This window comes from Blennius ocellaris, assembly GCF_963422515.1.
Source record: "Blennius ocellaris genome assembly, chromosome: 12".
Taxonomy (NCBI): Eukaryota; Metazoa; Chordata; class Actinopteri; order Blenniiformes; family Blenniidae; genus Blennius; species Blennius ocellaris.
The window spans coordinates 13,193,169-13,221,139 of record NC_137661.1 but is presented as its reverse complement, the minus strand read 5'-3'; the positions used below and the strand labels follow the sequence as shown (position 1 = coordinate 13,221,139).

At 38.9% G+C, this 27,971-nt stretch overlaps 2 protein-coding genes across 2 annotated transcripts; both read left to right on the top strand.

Moving 5' to 3' along the window:
- Positions 1–29: 29 nt before the first annotated feature.
- On the top strand, positions 30–6,638 carry clcc1 (chloride channel CLIC-like 1). Its single transcript, XM_080506403.1, has 10 exons — positions 30–183; positions 276–383; positions 1,636–1,746; positions 1,922–2,143; positions 2,290–2,430; positions 2,869–2,968; positions 3,509–3,606; positions 4,151–4,297; positions 4,404–5,009; positions 5,666–6,638. Exons 1-10 carry the CDS (start codon positions 52–54, stop codon positions 5,756–5,758), a joined length of 1,758 nt encoding a protein of 585 aa, XP_080362529.1. The 5' UTR covers positions 30–51; the 3' UTR covers positions 5,759–6,638.
- Positions 6,639–8,257: 1,619 nt separating this feature from the next.
- On the top strand, positions 8,258–26,297 carry mcoln2 (mucolipin TRP cation channel 2). Its single transcript, XM_080506899.1, has 14 exons — positions 8,258–8,359; positions 8,931–9,084; positions 9,603–9,776; positions 11,146–11,302; positions 11,628–11,706; positions 11,814–11,910; positions 12,005–12,104; positions 12,407–12,519; positions 12,772–12,921; positions 14,005–14,106; positions 14,877–14,999; positions 18,302–18,508; positions 19,472–19,605; positions 25,384–26,297. Exons 1-14 carry the CDS (start codon positions 8,316–8,318, stop codon positions 25,418–25,420), a joined length of 1,671 nt encoding a protein of 556 aa, XP_080363025.1. The 5' UTR covers positions 8,258–8,315; the 3' UTR covers positions 25,421–26,297.
- Positions 26,298–27,971: the final 1,674 nt, after the last annotated feature.

The window sequence follows — 27,971 nt, the reverse complement described above, 5'->3', positions numbered from 1 at the left end:
CAGTGTGGATTCGCTCGTTTCTCGAAAACGTCTGACATCTTCGGGTCCAGGATGCTGCTCATCCTCCTGACTTTTAGCCTCTTGCTGCCTGTCCTGGGTCAGCACGGGGCCGACGAGTGGCTGGACCCCTATGACATGGTCAACTACGACGCCAGTACAAAAACCATGAGGAAGCCCCCCCAGGCGAGTGTCATTGTTTACAATCTGTGGTTGGGCTGTAAACAAGTTGTAGTGACCCAGTGCACGTGTTCGATTGTGTGTTTTTTTTGTCACAGCCAGCAAACTATGACAATGTTGGCACCAAAAGAAGAGAGTACACGGATGACCCGGAGCACAAAGAGCTGCTGTCCTGCAGCAGACAAGTGGCGGAGCTCCAGAGACTGGTGAGCAACATGGTGCTGTTGACAAACTGGACCAAATAGATCAATCAAATAAAAAACATCGACATACAACTCATTTCAGTTCACTGCTACTTACAGCTCAGTTAGATTTTTACCAGTTTGATCGGAAGTGTTGAAATTACTTGTTTTTATGGTGAGGTGAAACCAAGTCTTATTATTTTTAAGGGTGAGAGCACTGGTTCTCGCAATCAGATGTTATAAATACTTAATCTTCACTAAATCTTTTGAAAGTTTACACATATGGTACTTGGACATTGGAAAATATGAAACCCCTTCATATTTACCTCATGCATTACTATCTGGTATACTAAATGTAGCCTGAGAGGACTGGATGATATCCTTGCAGCCTGGATATGGAACAACAGTTTCAACGACATGGGAATGCACGCAGTGTAAATAAACATTGCATTTTGACTGAGTTGTTCACTGCAGACAACAAAGTTTAATCATATTTCAGTTTTACCACTAATCAACATTAATGAGCTCCCCGCCCAATATTTAGGATTTTTCTTTTCAAATGCAAACTGGGTGGAAGTACTTTATGAAAAGTTTGTTATAATCCTATAATTATAGTTGTCCTGTTACTGTAAGTGGAATTTCAAGTCTCATGTTCATTGTTGTGAAGTACCTGAAAGAGTGTTCATCCAACAGCACACACAAAAACCTTTTTTCAAACAAATATGTTTACCATTCATAAAATAAACTATATGTTATTTTGAAATTGGTTTTATTGTTTCATCTGGGCATTTTCGTAAGGAATTAGAGAGTTAAGAAAGTTTTTTTTTTTTTTATTATTCTCTGTTGGGATTGGAAACTATACCTCTAACCCAAAAATAACTGAATGAAGAAATTTTGTGCAGCATTTTTTAGCATTTGAAATTAGCGTTTCAACTTTAATCTTTTTACACGCGTGACATGTTGAAATTAAAACATTTTACAGTTATGTGAGAAATGTGTGTGCTTTCAACGTGGTAATAATGGTTGACATGGAAATACAACTGTGGTCATATTGAGCTCATCAGAACTTTGAGTACCCCAAAATGATGACACAAATGTCTGCTCACGTTTAATGTGGGACCTTGAATGAGGACACATGAGAAGTTAATGTGTCCTTAAACACGAGGCTACTCTGCACTGCTGAATTTCTTTCAGAAAGATTTGATGTTCTTTTTGGAAAAGAGAATGAATTCAATCGTTCAGGTGTCACAGATATTGTTCTTTGTTTTCATTACAGGTTGAAGACCAAAAGAAGACCATCTCGCATTTCTCTCAGCAGTCGAGCTGCAATCCAGTATTCAAGAGATTCCTCAGCAGACTACTTAAAGAAGTAGAAAGAGTCGGTGTGGTGTGTGGTCATCCTATTATTTTGTTTGAATTATGGAACTCTCTGACTGAAAATGAAACCCAAGTTCATTAGAAATAATTGGGCCATAGTTGTTGTAGTTCACCAATAGTGTAGTGAATAGAGTAAATGTCATTATGAAGAAAAATGTGTGTGTGCTGTCCGTTTGTCTCTGCAGCCCAGTGAGTCCACTGATGTTTTGTATGACGCCAAAATCAAACTCTCCAAACAAGCCATAACGGAGATTGAGACTCTTCTGGAGGGCGAGGACCGCTGGAGAACAGGAGCTCTGGACCATGCCATCAGCCAAATCCTGGTTGACCTGAAGCTACATGACTACATCGCCTGGAAGTGGCGTTTTGAGGACACCTTTGGTGTGGAGCTCGACACCGTTCTAAAAGTACGGATAATTCCTTATATCAAGTCCATAATATACGTTTGTTGTGTTCTCTCAGGGGAAACGAACTCAGTGTTTGTATGTCATTCCACAGGCTAATTTGCATTAGTCTTTTACCTGTTTAACTGTATGTTTTTCCTTTGATGCAGATGGGACTGTGTGTGCTGATTATAGTGGCCATCATGTGCACTCAGATGTGGTCCACAGTCTCGTGGTTCGTGCAGTTCAGTCGACTGTTCGCGGTGTGCTTCTTCATCAGTATCATCTGGAACTGGTTCTATCTGTACAAGGTGAGAACAATCTCTTTCGCTTCGACCACCTTTTATGGTGTTTTTACACAGCTATGAACGTAAACACTCGTACTCTAGTGGTTCTTAGACCGTTGTGAAGAGGTGGTCTCAGAGCAGCGCCAGTTGACAAGGAAAAAATAAATATGAACTAAAATGTACTAAATATTAATATTTACATTTCCATAACTCTTGCCAAGAGTTATGGAAACGTAACGCTTTGCCAGATGGCGTGGCCTTTAGCACAGAACCGAAAAATGAAGTGTGGCCACAGACGAAACAAACTATAGAGGCTTGAACTTTAGTGTGCACCAACTGGGCCACCTGGTCTGTAGTAACAGATGGTGACAACATCTTTAGTTAAGCTGTCATTAAATTAGTACACAAGACTATGGTTGTTTTTATGTTAATGTATTTGAATTTCAATCTTTACATTTCTAGATTGCCTTTGCTGAGCACCAAAGCAAAATTGTGAAGATGGACAGTTTCAATGACAAATGCACCGGAGTGAAGAAAATTGACTGGAGTGACAGTTTGAAAGGTAAGAGCAAGAGAACGGTATCCACAAATGAAAAAAAAAATATATGGATGCAATTTTTAACTGCACACCAATAAGGTGAACAATCTGCAGAGAAATGGCCCTCTGTGTAATAAAGTGGTCCTGCTGGAGCCATGGTGGAGGTTTGTTGTTTTTTTATTAGTTGCCATTTAATATGGTGCTTTGAGGTGTAGCAGTTCACAAGACATCTATCATGAATATCTGTAAGAATGAATGTTTAGTGATCACAGTCTGTGTGGCGGTGGCAAACATTGTGACTTGATTTGTGATTAAAAGGCATGTGGGCTTATTTTTTGACAAATTTGTGCTTTCTTCAGTTTAGTTTTTACAAATCATTATGAAAATTGCTGTTGTCTGCTCCTACCTACTTTTCATCCTGACAGTCAGTGAAAGGTACAACAAATATTCCATGTTGATCAAATGTTACTCCCATTTTGCGTTTAATTGCCTGTAGGATGCTTCACCAACTATTTAACCTCTTAATTTTGCTGCTGCTGATAATTTGTTTCTGTTCCCATTCAGAGTTGTTCAGAAGCACCTTAACTCTTCAGGATGACCCTTGCAAAATGTATTATGAAGTCCTTTATATCAACCCAATTCTGCTGGTTCCCCCAACCAAGGTAAGTCTCCGTGCTGCACTGAAAACTGATGCTCAGACTAATGTAGTGGATTCACTTGATGGATTACAAGGTTTGCGGGCCGGCCATCCATCTTTATCTGACAGGTCATCAATCCATCACAGGGCAGAGACAGACAGCAACACACACATTCCCTATAACATATAGTGGCAGTATAGAGGCACAAATTAACCTTGAATGTTTTGTTTTTGGAGGAGGAGGAAATTGGAGTATCTGGAGAAAACCCAGGCATGCACAGAGAGAACATGTAGACTTTACTCACAAACCCCCCCCAAGTTCAAAATTGCACTCGGAAAATTCTAGCTCTGGTAAAAAATTGAAATCCTAACCACTTCATCTCTGTGCCACCCAGTTAATTTGATTAATTGAAACGTGTATTGAAATGTAAAATCATCATTCAACAGAGCTAAGAAACCTGTAATGTGGAAAAAAAGGGACATCAATGGACACAAGAGTTAAGATTTTTGTGGTGACTTTATTTTCTCCAAGCTTTATACCAAGTGTCTGAACATGCTTCTGTTTTTAGGCGATGTCCGTTACCATAACAACCTTCATCACTGAGCCGATGAAGCACTTTGGCCAGGGCATCAGTGAGTTTCTGCGAGCGCTCCTCAAAGATCTGCCCATCACCCTGCAGATTCCCGTCCTTATCACCATCATTTTGTCCATTGTGGTAAAGACCTCAACTGACCATCACAATTATCTTTTTTTTTTTTTTTTTTAAACTGGGGGGCAGCGGTTCTCTGTACTGGTGTGAGTTTTTTGGTCTTTCCCCACAGGTGTGCATGTATGGAAGTGTGCAGTCGGCCTTCCAGTATGGCATCATGGCACCGCTGCGCCGTCCTCGAAGGGATCCTCCTCCTCCAGAGCTGGATCAGCCACGGCCTCGTCCTCCGAGGATCGAGGACCAAAACCAGTTTGCAATAGGAGACGTACCTCCTATAGCAGGAGAACCTCCGCCACAGCCTGCCCCAGGGTACGGAGCTGCCAATGCCAGATCACACAGGAACCAAGTGCATCAGAGGAGGCCAAACAAGGAGCCGCCCAACGTTCCTGTGAAGACGCTACGACCCGCTGACCCTCAGCTCAGTGAGGATGAGATGGACGCTGTTCATCGTGAGGAGAATCCAGAGGTGGAGCAGAATCTCCACAGTGCGTCAGATACTGAAAACCAGCAGGAGGCTTCAGAGGTAGTTGAAGGACCCACAGTTGGAAACGTTGCTGAAAATGCAACTCGGACACAAACTCAACCTGATGAGTCAGAGTCATCCATGTCAAAGGAACTAACATTCAAAGAAAATGAGAAACTTTCTAAAGCTGTACAGAGAAGAGACGGCGCAGGGGGCAGATCACAGCCAGCAAAGAAACTGCCTGTTGATGTTCAGGTAAGCTTCTTTTATACTTCTTCAAACTACTTTACTCACTCCTGTTACACATCTCGACTATAATTGGGCAAGGTAAGGCTTTAGCACTTAAACACATTCATTATTTTACTGCTCGGATCCGGCAGATAGATTGATGAGCTGTAAGATTGATATTTTTTAATTCTAAAGTTCCTGGATACAATTGAAGCCTCGGGGTCACTTAGAGAGGAAGAGGTTTGTGATCGTATTTAACAACACAGATCTTCCTGGTTTGGGTCTGAGGGGCTTTATGTTTGCAGTCTCCATGTTCTTCATGTAATGCTTTTTTTCTCTCCCTGTTCTCTGGTGTCATCACACAGCAATTCCAAAAAGTTCTATTCTATTCTATTCTATTCTATTCTATTATTGAAAATGAAAAGCCTTTTTAGATTATGCAGAGTGAACTCAATATAAGCATTAGTTAAATGGTTTAAAGCTTAACTATGTGAAACATTTCAGTTGGAGTCAGTTTTTTGGTTTTTTTTGTTGAACAACTTCGGGCTAAAAGCTTTGGAACATTTGCTTTAAATGCTTTTCTAATAAATATGTGGTCACAGCGGAAACATGACCTATCTACAGTTGGTGTGCGTGTGAATGTTAATATTTTTTCTGACATATTTGTTCTTAAATCCCCTCAGGACCTGGGAAACAAGACGTCCTCCATCTCGGTGGTGCCTGTAGAGACTGTTGGAGTTCCTGTTCAGGAGACGAATTTGGCTTCAGCGGAGTAGACGACGTTTACATTGGTGAATTCAGCAATATTAGTGTCATCAGTACTTGACAATTATGGACTTTTTATGTGCGCCATGATGGTGACTGTTGTTTATGCACCAAACCAAAAGATTTACAGACATTATTTGAAAGTAATTGTTTTGATAATTTTTTTGATATGACCACATCCAACCAGTGCAGTTGGCTGAATGTGGCTCCTCTCAAGTAAATCTGTTTCAATAAGTTAACAAGGAGCTAATATTTTCAGTTATACACACAACAGCCAAAAATAAAAGCTGTATCAGGACATTTTTAAAACAAGACTCTTTTCCTTCTCCTAAGGTCTTTTAGTTTCTTTTTAATATGGATGGAGATCAATTTAAATTTATGGTATGAAATACTTAAGTGGTTATTAATTATGTGCAGAAAGGTCAAAAGGCTTATTGTGTTGATGCTAACGTCACACTATCGCTTGTTTTCTGTGAAGAATGGCCAATTCCCTACAGCTGCAGACACGCGCAACAGATATTTCTGCAGGATTTTTAAATAATCAACAAGCTTCACTTTTTATAAAGTTTTTTCACATACAGTATACATTAAACAATGTTGCTGTATAATGTTGCCTTTTATCTAAAGCTCGTGCATGCATGTGTTTCAAGGCGATAGAGGAAATGTAATCTAACTACTTTCCACCTCTGTTACGCAGCTGAAATTGAGCATCGACACTCATCAGTCTCGCGTCGATGTTGTTTTAGAAAGGGCAAAAAAACTTGTTTTAACAACTTATTTTTAGCAGATCCCACTTTCTTTATAAGCGAGAAACTTTTGTTAATGTCATTTTAAAAATCTGAGATTGTAATATGAATATTGTTTTGTGTTGCTCCCATGTGTGAACCAAGAAATCGCTTTTTCCAATAAAGAATAATTTAAAACCTAGTGTCTGTTTTTTTATGGAGGGTGATTTGTCTTGATCACCATTTGAAATTATTTAATTTATACTTTTACTAATATATGCAAAAAGGATCTTAGAATTAAAAAAGAATGCAGCTGAATTCCTGGTTACATAATTGAAGGTATAACAATTTTTGGGGGTGAAACCACAAAGTAGGACATTGCCCAAGTCAATACAACTGGAAATAAGAGCATCGACAACTCAGTTTTAACCTGAGAGAAATTAACAGACCATATTCATCAGGCTGTAATCTTTAGATGTTAAGGACTTGTTTTGACAACTTGTAAATTTGTTTCTATAAAACTGGGCTTGGAGTCAAAAATGTGTTCCTGACTTGTTAAGGTGTGAAGCTGATAATACATGTACATTTCCAAGTTTCCTTTGGCTCCAGGATTGATAAACTTCATTCTCAGTCTCGCTGCAGAAATCTTTCTACCATCCAGGATTTATTATCAAAGATACAGTTGAAAATTAACTAGGAAGGGGCCAGAGATTGATTAATTTAATAGACAAAAGCATAATTCCCACCACAAAATTTGACAGACCTGAGCCAAACCATTTGAAACCAGTGGTGGAGAGGCTGATCAGGTGCCCAAGTCAGTTTAAAAATTGAGGTGATCTCTTGAAGAGTTTGTCAACAACAAGTCTTTTAGAGCAGTGTTTTTCAACCTTTTTTGAGCGAAGGCACACTTTTTCCATTGGAAAAATCTCGAGGCACACCACCAACCGAAATATTTAACATTTTAAACCCTGTCGCGTATATTAACAATATAAAGTCATTCTCATCCATGCTTTATCAATAGGAATCAAATAAATACAGAAAAAAGTATTTCCCAATTTCTTTTTTTTATTTGTACTCCCTCAGTGTGAAACCTGGACCTGATGGATGAACACAGAGCTGATATCCTGGTTAGATTCTTCCTTTTCAAAACTTTTCGTCCAGTTTGGTTTGGTTTGTTAAACACACTTTTTATTTATTTGCCTGAATTTTAGTTTTTAACCTTGGTAACTTATAATTCACTTTTTTTTCTTTTCTTTTCTTTTTTTTTTTTTGGCAAACATTAAAGTTTAATATGGGCAGATTATGTTTAGATAAGATGGGAGAAGCACTTTTGTTCGGATTCTGTGCATGTGTTTGTGTGTGTGTGGGTTGTTTTGTTGTGTTGTTTTTCAATGTACAGTAACTCATTTTCAATATGATTGTGGAGCAAAATAGAACCAAGAAGCTGTATTTTTGTTGTGAAAATGTAAAGAAAAACATGGCAAAAAAAAAAAAAGTTTCTATAAATGTTTGGATCCAAATGGCAAACGGGTCTTCTGGTAGCAGAACAGCACCACACTTTGACAATTCTTGAATAATAATAATAAAGACAAGACTCGATCCGTAGACCATTCTTGAAAAAAAGGAATGAAAGTTAGTTTCGATTAAGGTGGCTAACGGAAGCCCCCGCCCCGCAGATTGGGCACCTGCACACAGCTCGCAGCTCGTGTCCTGATTGGCTGAGCTCGAGCTGCGCGTCCTGTTGGTAAACTCAGCCGGAGGGAGTCCTCAGGGCGCGTGCACACAGTGCGTCTCTCCGGTGTTGGTCGGACTCTCTCCACCAATATTATTATTATAACTTATTATGGAACTATTGGTTCGATATATGGACCGGAGCAACTCCGTTAGGTGGGTGTTATTTTAATTACTGTTCTTCTGAACTAAAAAGTGAAGTCATGTGTGTGTTAAGTTATTGGGTAAAATCAAGTGCTGGCCGCTGACACGAGCGCATTTAAACGCCATATGTTTCAAAACGGAGGATTTGTTATTCCAACAACATGACGACGATACGAGTTTGTGCAATTCCATGATATAGTCATGAATGGTTATCTTTGTTCACTTGTTGCTGTGAAAAGCTGGGAAGTAAAATGTAGTTTTGGCTGTTTTGAGAGTGTGTGGTTCACAAACTGTTGTGAAAATATTGAAAGTACACTCAGAGCTAACCTTGGACTTGAACCTAGGCTGCAGTCTGAATGCAGGCAGTGTATTCCAGTACATGGAGTTCTTCCTGTGTGGAAAGAGCAATTTGGTGCACATGACAAACACGATTGCTCATGAAATAACTGCCTTTACACTTTCACTTCTGCTTTTTAACCCGATCCTCACAACCCGAGGGTGGATGGAGGATCCTTTACCTTCCAGTTTTAAACCAGCTGCTGTTGATCGTCGCTCCTTTGTGTTGGTGTTTTCCTCGTTGCAGCTCTGCCATGACTCAAGAGACCGTCAAAGAGGAGAACCTGAGAGATGACCTGAAGTATTACTTTATGAGTCCCTGTGAGAAGTACAGAGCCCGCCGTCATCTGCCCTGGAAAATGGGAGTCCAGATTCTGAAAATCATTATGATCACCACACAAGTACGCGCAGCAGTTTTAAAGACAATTTATTACTCGCCTCGGATAAGATCAACCCTTCCTGGAACAGTAATATGACAGCGCAGTAAATGTATATGAATCTGTGGCAGCAAGCAAAGTCTGATGACACATGCTGACACACAAGGCTCTACATAACCAGCATTATTTTCCTCTTGCAGCTTCAGTAGGGAAAACAAAAAAGATATTTGCAAAATAAAGCTGAAAAACAATGTAATGATAAAATGAAATTGTATAAAAAGTAATACTCCATATTAAGGACTAGAAAAACAACCAACCACTGAACAATAGAGCTTGGAGAATGGATTTTGTATAAAAAGTCAACATAATCTAGGGATGATCATCAGTTTTAGAAAATAGATTGTTGTAAAAATGTGCTGATCGAAACTTATCTGCAAACAAACAGGAATTCATGCACTTCACTACTTGACTATGCACTGCAAGTATTTACATTCTACATCACCGCACTACTTTAACGCTGCCTTACTGTCTGTCGTTCACAGTTGGTCCTGTTTGGGCTCAACAACCAGCTGGTGGTTTCCTATAAGGAGGAGAACACCATGGCTCTCAAAAATCTATTTCTAAAGGACTACAGTGGGGTGGATGAGGACGACTACTGCATCGCAGTCTACACCCAACACGATGTCTACGACAGTCTGTTTTATGTCCTGGATCAGGCAAGTTTGCTCACCTGTGACTGTAATATTTTATACACATGGACCAGCTGAATGAAAATATACAGGATGTGATATTATTGCTTACATTTTGTTTTGCTGTCTGACCACATATAAACATTTGTTCAGGGTCTCCTCTGTGAAGATGTACATGTTCAATTGTTTTTAGAAATCTGCTTCAGCCGCAATGCAAATTGCTGTGGAAACCAGGGAAATGGGGCCCCTCTGGACATCTTCTGCTTGATAATTTTTTTGAGGCAGGACGGGATGGAACTGTTTTTCTCGGCATGGTGATTAAAGCGACTGCACAAAATATATATTCACTCCATGTATTTTAAGATCTAAATGATTGAAACCAGTCGCCTCACATGAAAGTCACGCTGCACTCAGTTTCCTAGCAAAGTCAGTGTGCTCTATTTGGTATGTTTATAATGATGTTTGATTTTATTTTGTCTGCATTAATTCTCCTTACCTTCATACAGCATTTCTTTGTTTTTGACTTGAATATCAAGTTGTAAATATTGAAGGTTTAATAACATTTCCACATTTCTCCATTGCTCTGTCATCTGGCCGTCTTTTGTTTCACACAATCCTTTGTTTTCATCACAAAATGTGCCGCGATTATAACTTTTGCTTGAATGTGCATGTAAAAGCAGTCGTCCAGGCTTCTTGTTTGGTTTTCTACCTGTCATTAGACTCCTGAAATTGAAATCGGTATCATGCAGATGACACGTTGACTTCATCTATCAATGAGTGTTAACGTGCATAAGAGTTCGTCCATAATAAGGCTGCAAAATGAACATATAACAAACAAACAAACATACTCCTGACATTCTTCATGAGATAGAATATATAATGGCCATTTCAATGATTCCCCGCAAATAATTTAAATGCCATTCATGTTTTGTCAATATTTGACTGGTTGCAATTACACTTTTTAAACAGAGAGCCATGGCCAACTGGACGTTCTGGTTTTTGGAATAACTTCCCTGAGGAGTTTAGACTGTCAGGCTCCTTATCTTACATATATTTACTTAAGTGTGTATTCTCAGGGTTCATGGTCTGATCTGTCCATTACTGTTTTGAAAGCACATTGAGACTTACTCCTTTGCCATTCACTTATTCCAGATTTTCACAGAAAGATATATATATCATAAAGAATATTTTTGCATGCGAGAGGAAAATGAAAGATGAATACAAACCACTCGATTGATGCAAATTGTAAAAGTTCTAGATGCTCTCGTTTGAAACAGGGTTGTTGTTATATTTCCACATCTAAAAAGATACACATTGTTGTACTTGTAATCGATTTTCAGCATCATTGCACTCTTGAGCCGGAGTGTGTTTTACCTGAGGCCTCTGATCTTTACAGTACAGCCAGCTGGGTGAGCTCTCTGTGGGTCCCATCGGTTACGCTGAGGATGCAGAGGGGAACCTGCTTCCTCTGATCATCTGTAAAGAATACTACAAGCGAGGCAGCCTGGCGCCTTCAGACGAGACCTATGACATTGACGCTCAGCTGGAGACGGGTAAGAGAGCACTCTTATGGGGTTTCTTTGAGTGAGGAACTTACAAGCGTTTAAAAAAGTATCTCAAGAGACTGAATACAGTAGAGGCAGCTATTTTGGACAGTTTGTTGTGAAAGAGATAAATGTATGCAGGACAAACCACGATAGAGCACAACAATCACATTAATCAGTGTGTAATTGTACAAGAAATGGAAATGGTGCCTCTCTATATTGCTGTGAAGAAGAAGTGTATTCACTTTATGTTATGTATCACAATGATGTCAAAACGCTCGAAAATGAGGAAGCAGCAGAGGTTTTGTCATTCTGTTTCTCGGTTTTCTTTCAGTTTGTATGACTCATGATCCAAGGACTGCCAACCAGTGGAAGACCAACAACTCCTCCTTCTTTGATCTGGACTTTTACAGGTGTACATCAGTATTAGTACTCTGTGGCTGCTCCTCATACATACAGTGACATTTCCTCTGCTGCCTGCAACCGCTGGTTTGAGTTTCTGGCCCTTTGTCTTTCTCAGGCTGGTTGACGTCAAAATTAATTTCCAGTTGAAGGGAATCAACCTCCAGACAGTGCGCACGCGGGAGTTACCTGACTGCTACTCCTTCTACGTTACGGTATGGCTTAACCATTCACTGGCTCCGACAACTAACTCACTGTCAAATTGATATTCTAATGAACACTTGGTCCTCTTTCAAATTGTTGCTCCAGATAACCTTTGACAACCAGTGTCACAGTGGAAAGGTGAAACTATTCTTGGACATTGATGCGCAGAGCAGTGCGTGTCATGCCTGGAAGATATCTGGGACAGGTAAAGTGTCATTCTCTGAACAAAAAGGGGGAATCTTTTTGATAAAACCAGCCAGATGAACAGAGGCTGTTGTTTCTTCATTTTATTAATGGTTCATTCACTGTAGCAACATCTCAGTGCTAATTAATCCCATAGTGGTGGTAAAAAAAACCGTCATAATTGGTTGTCTTCTTCTTCCTGGTGGAGACTGTTGGTGAGGCGTTTTCTTGCTGACTCAGTTATCAGCGTCAGTAAGGAGTGTGAGTGAGTTGTGGAAGAGATAAAGTTTCTCACACGCAGTTATAATGTTTTCTTTTTTTCAGCTCAAAAGAACACACACTATCTGCTGGTCTTTGATGCCTTTGTCATCCTGGTTTGCATCACATCCGCCGTGTTGTGCACACGTTCCATTGTACTGGCCGTCAGGCTGCTTCAGGTCAGATGTGCCCCATCTGCTCACACACGAATTTTGTTATCCTTTTGCAATTTTGATGCGGATTGCATGTAAAAGGTAGAAATATTGTTTTTCACATTTTTTGCTTAAAATGGGAACTCGGTTTTAACAAAATACAGTTTAGAATGGAAGCTTGTTTATTTTTCTCTGGTTCTCCTATGTCTTTTCTATTCCTTTTCAAGTCTCTGCCTTCTGTCCTGCGGCGTACTGAATTTATGTTGCTGTATTTTAAAGAGATTCTCCCGGTTCTCCCTTGAGAACTACAATCACAAGGTGTGTGAGGACGACCAGAATGAGTTTCTGAATGGCTGGTACGTGTTGGTCATCATCAGCGACCTTCTGGCCATAGTCGGATCCATACTAAAGATGGAAATACAAGCCAAGGTAAATTATTTCCTTCAAAATTTCCCCTTGGAGTCAAGGGTCATTATAGCACATGAAACAAACTAACGTTTTGACATTACATTTTTTTTATTACACTGGTTTTATTCACATTCAGAGTGTTTATTGGGAAGAAAATCTTCATAAAGAAAGTATTTTGTAAATTTACACTGTAAATAGTGTGTGTGTGTGTGTGTGTGTGTGTGGGGGGGGGCTATTAAGTCATGACTTTACCTTTCAAGGAAGTAATATTCTGTCTCTATATAACATTAAACCAAAGAGGGCGTCTGCTTTCTGTCAGCATCCTTCCCTGTCAAATCTGGTTGCCTAAAATATCCAAAGTGCAACTCGGCACTCACTGGAGTTTCACTGTGGCATTAGGTAACACACAGTAACATTATAAATATGTTAAGTACAGTCAAGTTTTATAATTTTTCTTTCTAAATTTCCAGGAACTTAGTGATTTTGTGATGTTAAAACAGCTGAACGTGACAGTCATTTGGTCAGTGTGGTTAATAATCTGTAGGGCGTTGCTCTGTTGCTTGTGTCGCGTTGGACTTTTAACCCTATTAAACCATTTCACATGGTTCATGACACTTTAGGGTTCAATCACAAGCCCAAGAGTCATAAAGTTTTTTTTTTTTTAATGATTTATTTTCAGGAATCGTGTACAGAAAAGTTCTAAACTCTGATTGAATAGAAATGCATCACAGGACATTATAGCTAACTCTCATTTGCAGACTCTGTTGGTACACAGTAGAAAATAATTAAAAAAAGAAACTGAAAAGATGTACATTACAGAATCCACTCACACAAAGCACTCTCATTCCTTTGTACTTAGCGTACAAATCTTGAAATGCATAAACTCCCATCCGGGAATTGCAGTAAGTTTAAATAAATGTTGTTGCTTATGGGTTTAGGTTATTAGAGTCCAGTTAAAGTTTCACAATAACGTTAATATTCCTGCGATATGTGACTTTATTCTCACCCATAGTCATCTGGGAACTTCTGAAGCAATATATAAGAATACTGCATTTCCACTATTTCCATTTCAGTGCTCTTATTTGCCCTTTTTCTCCCTTTTAGAGCCTCACAAGTTATGATGTGTGCAGTATCTTCCTGGGAACGTCTACGTTATTGGTGTGGGTTGGTGTGATCAGGTACCTGGGATACTTCCAGAAATACAACGTGAGTCTGAGGAGTTTCTTTCTTATAATTGTGCAGATCTCAATACATAAACCCAAGCTATATTGAAGGGCAGTACTTTCCATTTGAAGTCAAGCAAAGTTAATATTGCTCATACTGAAATGAAACTATTTAGAAAAATTTATTTATATCTAAGAAATGCCAAATATTGAAATTATTCTTCGTCTTTATAGTTTGGGAATGCCTTTTTGTTGCCTTCATTCACATGACACTATTCTATTTAATGATCTTCATATTCACGTTTATAGAAGATTATACAACTGTACTGTGCAGGACAGTGACAGGATGAAGAGGCAGCATTCTTGTGATTAAAAATGGACACCATCCCGATAATAAGTATGGCGACATATAGACTGTCTACATTTGAACACAAATCTTAATCCTAAAGAAGATTCATGCAATTTCTTTAATATTCTATTCTATCAATCTACAACTGCCCAAACTATGTATATAACCATATATTTCTAAGATGATTGAAGTATTGATAACTAAATTATTGCTTTACAGCTTTTGTGAAGGGAAAAGAGAAACTTCAAGTCACATTTAGGAGTGAGAAGTTAGAATTGTTCACTGCCTGTTAAATAATTTAAAATGAAATTCAAAAATAAATACAAATAAATGAATTGACGTATATTATTTACATTTTGTTCCCATCATGCCTCTGTTCACATCTGACTTTGTCCTCCTCGCACTGAAATATAATCATGCATCTTCCTTGCGATTGAACAGTTCCATCCTTCTTACATGTTTAGGTGCTGATTTTAACCATGAAAGCAGCCTTCCCGAAGGTCCTGCGTTTCTGCTGCTGTGCAGGCATGATCTACCTTGGCTATACCTTCTGTGGATGGATTGTACTTGGGCCGTACCATGAGAAGGTAATTTTCTGTCTGGTTCCAGCGAAGCGGAAACAGTTCATTAGGCGAAGTCAGTTTTCAGGAGTAGGAAAAAAAAAAAGATAACATTATCGTTATCATTCAAAGCATGATTTGAAGGGGCCTGTCAAGATACTCTGGGTTATTTTACATCAGGAACATACACAGAATTATACATTACCAGTACTTAAAATAAATAAACAGAGTTGGAAGAAGTAATTTTACAATTAAAGTCATTAAGCTTTTCTATGTGTTTTAATCGTGGTGACATGTGTTTGTGGTGTTGAAGGTCATTTCAGAGATTAGGAGTAGAGTATGTGAATGTTCTGGTGCTCGTAGTGTTGAGGTTCGATGATGGGACTCTTTGGAGTGATGAAGGTCAGAAGCAGACAAAAAGGTTGGTTTGGCTGTAAATGAGTCAGTGAGATAGATTGGAGACTGATCAAGAACAGCTTTGAATGTTAACAAGACTATTTATTCTAGATAGCGATTTACCAATAGCCAGTGCAGCTGATGAGGAGAAGGATTCAGTGGTTTTGCGTCGAGTTATGCTGCTGCATTCTGAATAAGTAGAAGCTGTCAAAGGAGTAGATTGTGATGATTGATGTTTTTGGTGAGGTCTGGGAGAAACGTAAAGAAACTATTGAGTCTCTACACTGACTCACACTGTTTATTCACACAAAACTTGCTGAGTCCACAACTATGAGGTTGAATAAAGGGAAGTACCAACTCAGACACATTTGAAATGACTGTCTTGTTAAGCACTCGCTTAAAACTCACTTTGACACAAAAGTTATTGATGATGGACATTGACACAAATAAATGTATGATTCTTGTGTATAAATTATACATCTGTCACAATTTGCTCATGAACATTCCATTTTTTTTTCTGGTTCGGCCATTGTCCTCTGCCATAACCAGTATTTCCATGTCTTAAACCTTATTTAAAATCCAACAACCTGCTTGTACATTTTATGTGGATCTTAGTAGAGTGATTCACATGCAAAAAAGAAAACTATTACTTAATAGTTTTCAAATAGTGTTATTTAATTTCCTGTAAAAAAAACAATCTCAATACAATTAAATAAGATTAATATGAAGACAAATATTTAAAGAAAATATCATCTAATGTAATTACCTCCATATGTCAACATTAGCTCTAGTAGTAAGGATATTGTTTATGGTATCTTTATGGGAGTTGACCAATAATAGAAGTCAACAAAAATGATTAAATGCATTATAAATCCAACTATCTGAGATTATTAGTTGGTAATCTAATGGTTTCATTTATCGTAACAGAAAACAAACTGCTCAGACCTCTCGTACTGGTTATTTGTAAACTGCTGTTTCAGCAGCTGTCTCAGTGATTTGAGTTGAGGAAACTGTAAAAAGAGGAAGACAAAATGCCACGGAGTTCTTCTTTTATGGGGATAAAGAACTTTTATGGTCGGTAATGTTTTACAGCCCTTAAACTGAAATATGAAGTGCATCAAGTGACCGCCAGAGGTCACTGTGTGTTTCTACACTGATTGTCTGACAACAGTGATTAGTCTCTCTCTCTCGCTCGCTCTCGCTCTCGCTCTCTCTCTCTCTCTCTCTCTCTCTCATATTTTTATATATAGAGGAGCAGACCTTTAAAAACTAGAATATAACCCAATACTCCATAAAAATTTGCAGTAGATGAAATTCTGTTCTGCCAGACTTCAGTAATAAGTGTGACCTAAATTAAGTGGTCAGAAAAAAATTGTTTTTGAACCGTGGGGTTTTATTTTTCTTCACTTTACATAATGGATATGTTCACATAAGGATTAAGCAGCATTTGATTCACCTCTTACCAGTATGAGGCGGTCAGCTTATCTGGGAGGGTCCTGAATCTTAAATGTCATCAGGGTAAATAGGACTGTGTTTAGCTGTCCGTGGCTGTTAAGATAAATTATTTACGGAAGTCCAAGGAGAAATTGGCGTCTAAACAAGTCAAAACTCAAGAGACAAATGTGAGATATACCGAGTGCAGCTGTCCCACATCTCGGGTCTCACTGACCGAGTTCAGATTTGTTGATCATGTTAACCTGAAGAGGAGTAACTGCTGTACATTTTTTGAAGTGTGCTTGTAAGGTCGGTGCACTCCATTGCCACATGTACTAACAGGGATATCTGTACAGGTGTTTCATCAAAGGCACTTAAGAGGGTTATTTTATAACTTAAAACACACTTTATGTCTTCTTCAAACTATATACAAAGTATTGCATTGCATTGCATGAATTTCCATCCTCAGTTGGAATATAGATAATAATCAGTGGAGGTGAAAATGAACTTCAGTTGAAGTCAAGCAGGTTTTAGTTTCTGAAGTTTGTCCAGTGCAGCAATCAGCTGAGACCTGGCGTGGATATTTACATTCTGGTGGCTGGGGGAGTCCCCTGCAGCGTGCTGTCAGCCCTTCTAGGATCCTCTGTGTATTTACTGAAAGAATAAACAGAGGATGTCATAGGACTTGCCTTTCCACACGTCTTCAAGTGCCGTGGCCTGAATCGGTAAGGTCACAAAGGGATGTTGTTCTCAGATACTATCAGATCCTGCTGAAGCAAAAGTTAAACGTTGGCTTGCAGACTCTCCCTTTCAGTGATTAGTCTCTTTGGCACCCCTGCCACCTTTTAAATACGTCACCGCTTTTAGCCATTTCGCTTGTGTCTGTCCTCTGGTCCATTTTCTAAAGAATCGTTCATCAATCACACTTTAGAGAAAAGAAAATGAAAGATTTGTTTGATCTCTTTACCTTTAAAACGTTTGACCTGGTTGACAAGTGACCACCCGAGGCACAGAGAGCAATTTTTGAACTGCCTGTGTTTGTATTGGCTTCGGTATCAGTTTTAGTAATCTTGATTTTCATATGTATAAATACAAGTGACCCAAGAGGGGGGGGGGGGGTGGTATGACTCACTTTCCTCTGTTACACTGCAGGATGTGACCTTATGCAATGACTCAGTGATAGTTACGTTTCTGAATAACTAATCAACAACCATACAACAACATTAATGCACCTTAGATAGTCCCTGTTTCTAACTTGGATGGAAATGTTAAAGGTTTTCTTGTACGTGTACAGATAGAAAAACAAACAACTTGATAAAATATAATTCAATTATTTTACAGACCAAATTAATTGTCTTGTTTACTCGTTTGTGCTGTGAAAAATATCTTTTGTTGTTTTTCTACCAGGCTAATTATTCTAGATTGAACTGTTTTTGGCCTTTTCCATTGTGCTCATATTCACTGTTCATTGTGTTGTTGTCTGTGCTCCAATTCTCCAGTTTGAGGGCCTGAGTCGCGTCGCAGAGTGCCTGTTCTCCCTGTTGAATGGCGACGACATGTTCACTACTTTCGCCCAGCTGAAAGACAAAAACACCTTGGTGTGGCTCTTCAGTCGGGCGTACCTTTACTCCTTCATCTCCCTCTTCATCTACATGGTGCTGTCACTCTTCATCGCTCTTATCACTGACTCTTACGAGACCATCAAGGTAAGTCTTGGTTCGCTGAATGAGTAACGTGCAAAATATTACTACACTTGGCAGAGTTTAGTAATGGAAGCTCAGAATTTTGAAATTGAGAAATCCTCCTGTCATTGACCAACTGTTCTCGCAAGACTTTTTGGTGCACAAAAGAAGCACTGATGGCATTTTTTTTTCCACCTTCATGACGTCTGAAATCGGTGCAGACACAACCTCACGTGAGAAGTGAAAATGTGTAACGGCACGCATGTTGGTCATTCTTTGTGTCGCTATAACTTAATGTGTAACGACTCACTTCTCCCTCAGCTCCAAGGTCTCACTCACTGTCAAGGTTTATTGCAACCAGAGGGAGCAGTGACTTTGAGTATACAGCAAAGTCTTAAGGACCCTTGATCAGGTGCCAAAATGTGTGACGGAGCACTATAGTGAGCTTCAGTAGCAGCTTCACACAACACTGTGACCCAGAACAAAACAGTAGGATACTGCAGGGTTTGTAGCCCACAGATCAGTAGGGCTCCGTTGAAACATAGTGAGAGCGACATTGTATTGGCACCAAGAGGAAACATACCTGCTGATACTGCAGTGATTTAGTGTTTTTAGAAGTGACTTGTTTTTGTTCACACTTGGTTGTAAGTGAAACATGGCAGGCAGGGTGTCAGGTCGCAGTCTACCTGCTAATATTGCTTTGCACTGAAAGTGAGAAAGTTGTGGTTGAAGATGTGCCATTTGTATTTAGGTAGTCCAACCAAAATGTAAATATTTAGCTACTTTGCTAAATTTAGGACCTTTTTAAGGGGTGTTTTTTATTTTATTTTTTTTGTTGCATGTTTTCTTTTTAGAATAAGGCGTTGTTCTCCATCCACTGTTCTATTAGTCTCTCAAATGTGATACAACAAAAGTTGCATTCTTTTCAAACTTTGTGTGAACTGTTTGAATTGTTTTTTTTTTGTTTGTTTGGTTTTTTTTAAACAGAACTACCAGAAGAATGGATTCCCATTGACAGATCTGCAGAAGTTTCTCAAAGACGATACGGACTTTCCTGTCACAGAGGAGTGCAGTCAGACGGACGTTCACATCAGAAGCCCTGTGATCTGCTGTTGTCAACGGTGAGAAGCTATTCAATCTAATGCAATTATGCTTTCAAAACGTGTCATTTTCAAGACCACGTGTGGGAGCGTCTCCCTGCAAACTTGAGATTGTGTTCTTTTGCTTGTTGTCTCTTGAAGCGCCCTTCATTGTGGCAATAATGTACCGGTAGTTATAAAATTGCCTTGTAGAAAGCGTTGCAATAAGTGGCAGAAACCACTCTGTAAGTAAGTGGGAAAATAAGAGAATTATAAAGACATCAGTATCTGCTGTGTAATCATTGTTGCGGTATTTATGGACCACAAATCATTTGAAAGCCTGGGTGATACCAGCAAAGCCTGGCTTTAAGATAAAGTGTTGTTCTTCAATATTCTATGCTGCCGTTGTGGCTCTCTATGCTCACGCAAATAATCAGTTGTTTGTAACAAACAAAAAGCTGCTGCTGGCCGTCTGAAACATTTCTTGGAGTCAATTAACATGCTTTCGCTTTGAAAGCACAAGCAGGTGTATAAAACTACTCTAACAACAATGACATATAGTGACATTACTTTAATTTAGATTACACGTACATTGTGCTCAGTGCAAGAAAAACTGAAGAAATTACAAAAACAAAAGTGTCCTGACATTTTTTTTCTTTCAGTCTCACAATCAGCCTAAACAATTGTACAATATAACACTACATAAATTGTAGTTTGAAAAAGTAGGACCCTGTCTACTCGGTACAGCCGGCACCATGTTGCTAAAGCAAAACGTATTTCTTTCTATACATCCTCATTCTCTGCTCATTCCTTTACTATGAGCCAATCTCTATCATCGGCAGGCAGCAGACTGGAGTTTCCTTTAGGCTGTGGTTTGGCTCTGTATTCTGTGGCCTGAGAGCAATGAAATTAGTGGTGAGAGCTATGCAGACACACCCAGTGATGGGCTGATTACAGAGAAACTGAGGCTGCACAGTGGGAAGAACCCCCCTCCCACCCCCAGTCACTGCTCACTGCTGTGTTGTCTCCCTCAAAACCCTTCAAGTCAAATTGAGCCTCAAAAGGAGTATCCTTGCTAATAGCTTCATATGTTTGTTTTAAGTTGCATGGTAAACTCAGGGTATGCTTATTGTTGTGGAATTCACATTTCAGCAGCTTACTGTTGTGTGTGTTTGATTTTGCTCAGTCAATTCACAATACACCTAATCTAATCAATTCATGTTTAATTTTCCATTACATCATTTTAATCCACCACATCCCATGTGAAACTGCAGTCGACAGAAGAATCTGTAGCAGTTGAACTGGTTGCAGTCTTTACTTCCTGTTTCTATGAAACAACAAGGTTTCTACAGCTCACAGAAAATAAAGGTTTCCCTTATGCATGGTTTCATACTTTTGGCTTTTGATTCTACATTCTTAAAGATAACTAATAGGCTTTGAACATAGATTGTCATGTATTTCTATTGTGAAAGCGTATTTAACATTTTAGCTAAACAATTTTTTCAAAATCAGTAAGTGAATTGGTCAAATGTGAGATCAAGTACTAACAGATCTTGGCTCATCGCTCTGCCAAACTTCATAGATAAGAGATTGCACCAAATGTAGCTTTTTCCACTATCTGCCATGCGTACTCTTTATGAAAAGATTTCTGAGACAATGTGAAATGTCACCCGTAGAATGATGTCAAAAAACCAAAGTCACTCTTCACAATACATCACTGCATTCTGAAATGCAACCTGAAACTTGGTTATGCAAGAAAAAAGTCCTACAACTGTACTTGCAGAATGGCTGCTGAGGTCATGTTTCCTGAAATAAGAGAGAATGTGTTTGCACGTTTTCTCTTCCTGAAAAGAAACTGAAGTGACCAATTATTATGCTGCCAGTGTTCTCCATAAAGTGTACAAAATCTAACCGCTTTCATGACATGCATTAGAGCCTTTGTATCGCTCACACACACACACACACACACACACACACACACACACACACACACACACACACACACACACACACACACACACACACACACACACACACACACACACACACACACACACACACACACACACACACACACACAGTGTGAATCAGCGCAATGTTTCTATGGACTGTAGATCTTATGTATCATGTGTTGTTGTTTATGTCTTATATTATTATATTAGTATTATCATTTGTTAAAATGGAGTAGTGGCGGTGTGGCGAGTTGCCGTCATGCCTCACAGTGAAAAGACTGATTCAGTGTGAAAGTTAAGTTTATATTTTACCTGTGCCTGCATGGCTATTCTCACTGTGCCTGATTGCCGCACCGTGATTTGGAGGGTATAGAACAGGCCTATTTAACTGGCGGCCCACAGGCATCAGACCGGCCCGCAGATCAGTTCTTTTTTTTTTTTTTTAATAAAAAAAAAGAAAGACATTTTAAATACATTACAGTCATTCCAATTTGCTTTTATAGAGAAAATAGAAAAGCCCAACATATCCACATGAGCAAGCAGGTGTGTTTGCGACTGTGGAAAGGAAAAACTCCCTCAACAGGGAGAAACTTTGGAGAAACCAGACTCAGAGGTGGCGGCATTCTGCGGACCGTTTGGGGTGAAAGGATAGAGGAGAGGAAAGGAAAGACAGAGAAAGACTTGGTGGGGAGATACATACAATACCCTTGTTAGTGCTCCATACATTTTTTTTTCTTTTTAATAATACAGTAATCACAGTGATTTAAATATTTTCCAACTGCCATGAGATTAAACCAGCCTGAGCAGCAACAGAGCAAAAACCAAAATAATCACAACAATTATAACAAAAGCAAAAACAAAAGGACATAAAACAAAGAAACAAAAAGAAAACAAAGGAAAAGAGAAAAACAGAATGAAACAACAAAAAACAAAATAAAAAGCTGTGGTATTAAGTCTGTTCGATAAACAGCTTTTGTTGCCAGATGCTCAATTTTCAGCTACTGTGTGACATGAAATCCATTCAGCTAATCTTTCAATTCTGATAATCTGTTTGCTCTCTTCTGTGGATTGCTTGAAAGACAGGGATTTGTATTACAAGTAGAGATGTCAGAATTTACAAAATTATACAGAAAGACATACATAATCTTTCAGATGTTTCAAATATGTGTTTATGGGGCTGTAACAGCCTTTGTTCCAAAACAAAAACAGTATGATGCGTATAAAGTCAGTGATTTGTACTTTTTTGCCATGTACCAGAATAAAACACTTTTGAATGTGGCAGAGCATTGTGTCAGGTTGAGATCAGGAATAATAGCTCAGGGAATTGTCCGGCCCCCGGGTCCTTAGCTTTCTGAAAATGTGGCCCTCCCAAAAATATAGTTGAATAGTCCTGGTATAGAACATTAATACATTTGAAATGAAATTGTACAGTAAAAGCTGTAATCTTTTTAGTATTACTGGTTGTTAAAGAAAAGGCCAAATATTGTACACAACAAGTTGTATTTTTCATTTTATTGCATTCAAAATAATGTGTAAAAAAAAAAAACCCGAGAAGGCTTAGCATTAATAGCTGTGATTTATATCCGTAATGGTTGACATTATAAAACGGCAAATCATAGGCTGCTGAAATAAGTGACCCGTTTGTTTATTTTTCAAAATTTGCCCATCTTTTCTAGAAATTGGGTCAGTTTTGTTAATTTAAAGTAAGTCTGTGATTGTTTACTGTGAAGATAAATGCTGCTTTGTAAACACAGTCCAGACTTGGTTTCTGTATCCATCAACGTCGTCTCACTTCAAAGGCATGACATTTTCCTGTGTGCAAAAAGATGTTATTTGCCCCAGAAAGACAACTACTGTAGTCATTTGTATAGATTTACGCATGATTTGTCACCAAACCGTTACCAGATTTGCTTGGAGAGCTTCGAATGTTTCCAAGCAATATGAAATAATTTGCTGTCATGTACCCTCTGAAGATCTTAATTCATTGGCTGTGAAAAATAAAATCCTTGGCTGAAACAAGGATGGCAGGAGAGTCTTGAAAGCAGGAACAAATTGTTTGCAGACATTAACACTGTCTGTGCTTTCCTCTGCACGTTGGCACGCTGTATTCCGTCATTGAGCTGTCCAGGATTTCCTGCTGTGGAAGAAAAGTGTTTGAGGAAGTGTTGTTTCAGTTACAGAGCCATTATGTAAAGTAGTGTAATGCAGCTCGATGTGCGTCTATTGTGTTTTCGGGTTGGATAGGTTTCTTCATTAGCCGTCTTGTCAAGATGCACCAGCTGTGTAAGTGCGGTCGTTTGGAGCCTGTAATTTGACTCAATTTTATCTTTCAGCATCTTTGTCTCAAAAATTAGATCAGGATCCTCGGCGAACATATTGATGCCTTTCTGGATGAAATTTCATCCATGTACGTTGATCCTTTATATCTCAGTTTTCTGTTTCAAGTACAGTTTATTTTGTTTGGATGGTAAGCTGAGAAGCAAGACTCTCTCTAACTCTACACATCTAACTCATTTATCTGAAGCTGCTGTTTACCCTTTACCATAAGAATTGCACGGCTTGCGTAATAGAAACAGCTGCTAAGCTCCACACAATGTCCTCATAATCACGCCCTTAGCCAACCTGTGGATTTTATGTTTGAAACGTTACATCAAATCCTCATACTAGGGCAGTTACACCTTTTAAGAAAAGGACTGGACTCATTTTCTATTCTCTTTGTATGAAACACTTTAACATCCTCAACAGACGGCAGTAGTTCAATCAGGACTTTTTTTTCCCAAATTTGTTTTAATTCTACAGTGTTCGGCTTGTCTGAAAATGGCCACATGCAATAATATGCAGCACACCAAACAATTCCCATGAAAGCACTTATTTTGCAGATCAGCTCTCAAAATGGGAACACATTAACCTGATATCAACGCCTCTATTGTGTCCTAACTTTGTAAGCCTTTGTATGAGTGCTACACCTCTTTTAAGGTGGAATATAACATTTTCAAAAGCTGTCCATGGTGATAGTGTTCAACAGTCCTTCCTTATCATGAGAATATCCCCGGTTTGAGCCTGGATTGGGCTTGAGGGTTGTTCAATGCAGTGTTCTCCCTACACATGCGTGGTCTTTCCTTAGGTACTCTGGTTTCCTCCTACAATCCTAAAACATGCCTTTCGGCTCATTGGTGCCTCTAAATTGCCCGTAGGAGAGATTGTGTGTGAACCACAGTCAATCTAGTTCCCCTCCAGCCCCCCGACACCCTTAGTTGAATACAGCTGAATTAAAGATGAATTGATGCACGGAAAAGCCATGCTTGTGCTTTCATGACTTCACGTAGCTGAATCTGATAAGAAAGTACAGCAACAGTATTATTTTGACAATTGAGAAGCTCAATGTAAAACACACGGATCTGACTAAGGTGCTTTGAGTTGGAGTTCCTGCTTCCTTTGGAGAGTGTTAGATATGGCGTCTCAACACAATATTCCTTTAAAAGTGTGGCTCTATAGATGAGGAAAAATGTTTAGTTGATTGAGCAAATGTAAAGGTGGACACCTCGTACTTTAGCATGGTTTCAATGTGATTTTCGTCCTTTTCCACTGTGTAATCATGTAAAATATAGTTTGAATGTGGAGGTTTGCAGAAAATGTGGTTTTACTCTTGTTTCAGCAGGCCAACATAAAAACGCTTTATACAGTTTTTCATAGTCATGCATTAATGAAAAACATGTTACTTTTCAACCCTTTTCTCCCACCCCTTGAACCTTATCTATAAACGTCATGACTGAGGTGTAACGAGCTCCAACATTTTAAGACGGCTCTTGATCCAGCATTTGTTGATGACGGACTTTGTGTTTCATGCTTGTCTTCTCTGTTGTTGCAGAGTTCCAGTTAATGACGACGTTATTCTGATCAGCTGACATCTGTTCCGAACACACGTTCGAAGATTCAGGGAGGAGGATGCAGGAAACGGGACGTCACACGTTTGACAAACAGCTGGAGACGAAGAGATTTAACTGCAAAATCCTGGAAAGTAAACTTGCCTCTCTACGAGTGCAACTTTTCATAACGTGCAATATGAAAGACCAAATTCATTTTCCATGAGTGACTGGAGCTCCAAAGCTGATACGTAAAGATTTTTGGGGTTAACAATATTTATTGGCCTTCAGGATTTTGACTGGGCCTCGAGGTGTACCGATGCATATATTTAGCAAAGAAAGATATTCCTTGTTTGTCCGGATTTGAGTGTTGCTTTGTAAAATGATGCTATGCAATTTAATGAGGTGTTAAATGGAATTTATTCATCAAGTGTTGAAGAGCTAAAGATTGCAGTCAATAATGTTTCCATATTATATGGTCAAGTTCTGTTGAGGCACCGATGATGTCAAAGGTGAACAAACTTCAAGCACAATGCATTTCCTTGATGCTCAAATAATAATGACGTGCTCCAAAGTTTGATCTCATTTGTAAAAACATTCTATAAATGAAATTGAGTAAGAGGGGAGTTTTGATTTACTCCACCAGAAGTACTGTATGAGTCAACTTCATCGTTAAAACTACAGGCAAGTTGGCATGTTTGGACAAGCTCGTATAAAGTGTGAACACTGTGCTTCAGAACATGATTAAATCAAATGTTTCCTTCCCCTGTGTAATTTGATCTGACTTGTTTAGAGGGAGTGACTGCCTGTCATCTGGTGGGCTGTCATTCTTTGTGTTTTCCAAAACATCTGACTACCTCGGTGACCCATTACTTCTAATAATGATGCGTGTCATAAAGTACCAACCCTCAGAAAATGTTCCCTTTGTGGCAATACTGACATGGTAGTAATAGTTGCTCCCACGTGGGAGCTTCAGGTCTAAACTGACACCCGAGTAAAGCAAATCCTTGTTTTGAGAACAAGAACAGGCTTTTTATTCTGAGGATTTCCTTTGAACAAGTCTGTGCAGTTCATCCGGGTTAGCAAACACTGCCGTTGCTTTTCTCCACAACATTAATTAATACAATCAACATGCATATCCTGTGTCAAACAAAACAGATAAAAGTAACAATGGGCAGCAAAGAAAATGTACAATGTGTCATATTTTTTTATTGAATACCTATCAAAGTCCAGTTTGCACCAACCGAAAGCAGCAAGATGAATGGCTGATAATAATAGCAGAACCTACACAGTGATGTTTTCTAGTTATAAGCAGTGTTACACCATCTATGAAAACTATGTGATTAAAGGTTCGAGCACAGAATGGAGTTCTTTTCGCGGAGAGGCAAGACTTCTACGTCACTGTGCTGCATGCTTGTGAATTTACAAATTAAGTCCATCGGTATATTAGTGGCTTGACTCTGCACATTTGTAATTGACGAGAAAAGTCCTAAACTGAACTTGTGCTGAAAATGTTTTCCCTAAATGGAAAACATTACCGCAACCTTCGCTTGCAGGTAATACAGTGATGACTACAGATGTAAGCTTTATTCCATCCATCTATCTTCCGTACTGCTTTGTCTTTAAGGTCGGGCCCTGGAGCTGATCCTGGCTTATAGGCAGGGTACGTCCTGGACACATCGCGAGTCTATTACCGTACAAACATCAGTTCTAAGCACATATAGGTGCAATTTAGAGATATCAGCTGAGGAGGAAAACTTGCGCACAAGAAGAGGAGGCAGACTCTGGACAGAAAGGCCATCCAAGATCAGAGTAGAACCAGAGATATTCCCACTGTGTTGTAGGAGTGCTGGTCACTGAATAACTGCAGCATGCAAAGAGTCATTGAATATTAATGTAAACTTGAGTCTTAAGCAATTTAATAAATTCCTCTAGACATGTTTCAGAATGTCAATTTCTAAATTATGCTCCTGTCATTGTTCTATATGTAGAAACATATTTGCCCCCCAAAAATGTATCTGTCAATTGACATTACTCCTCTTCCCCATTGAAACTAATCAATAATTATGCAAATGATTTGAATTTTGCTACGTGGTTCTCTGCAAGCTTGTAAACTTTCAGACCGCCAATGAACAAATGTCGCAGTGTTTGTATTTTTTTTGCATTCCAACATTATGTGCAATCAGTATTGTGGATTTACAAAATCATTTTTGTCACTTTGTCTGTCTGGAGGGAATTTTGAAATTGATTACACAAGTTTCCGGATAACTGGTGTAAGTTGAATAAGAGCTTACGCTCTATATTCTCCTCTGTTGCTGTACTGTTCACTTTCTTTTAAAAATCCTTTGCAGATTTTATTTTTATGGTTTGTTTTTCTTTCTTTTCTTCTTTGTTTTGTTTTGGTTATTTTTGAATTCCACACTTATTCATATTCAAAAAATCTCCATACAGATCAAACATCCTTATTTCCTTTCAATGAATGATGTCACTCTGGAGTGCTTTTTAGTAAGACTACAGTTGACCAAAACAAAGAAAACCAGCCAAAAAACTAAGACAAAGAAGAAATCGGCTCATTTGTAAACAGTGTTAATAA

Excerpts from the sequence above, each read along its gene's own strand:
- clcc1 (XM_080506403.1), top strand. The coding sequence starts at position 52 with ATGCTGCTCATCCTCCTGACTTTTAGCCTCTTGCTGCCTGTCCTGGGT. Across the intron at positions 384-1,635 it reads TGGCGGAGCTCCAGAGACTG|GTTGAAGACCAAAAGAAGAC; the intron begins GTGAGCAACATG and ends TTTTCATTACAG. Across the intron at positions 2,431-2,868 it reads ACTGGTTCTATCTGTACAAG|ATTGCCTTTGCTGAGCACCA; the intron begins GTGAGAACAATC and ends TTACATTTCTAG.
- mcoln2 (XM_080506899.1), top strand. The coding sequence starts at position 8,316 with ATGGAACTATTGGTTCGATATATGGACCGGAGCAACTCCGTTAG. Across the intron at positions 9,085-9,602 it reads TCATTATGATCACCACACAA|TTGGTCCTGTTTGGGCTCAA; the intron begins GTACGCGCAGCA and ends TGTCGTTCACAG. Across the intron at positions 12,105-12,406 it reads CTGGAAGATATCTGGGACAG|CTCAAAAGAACACACACTAT; the intron begins GTAAAGTGTCAT and ends TCTTTTTTTCAG.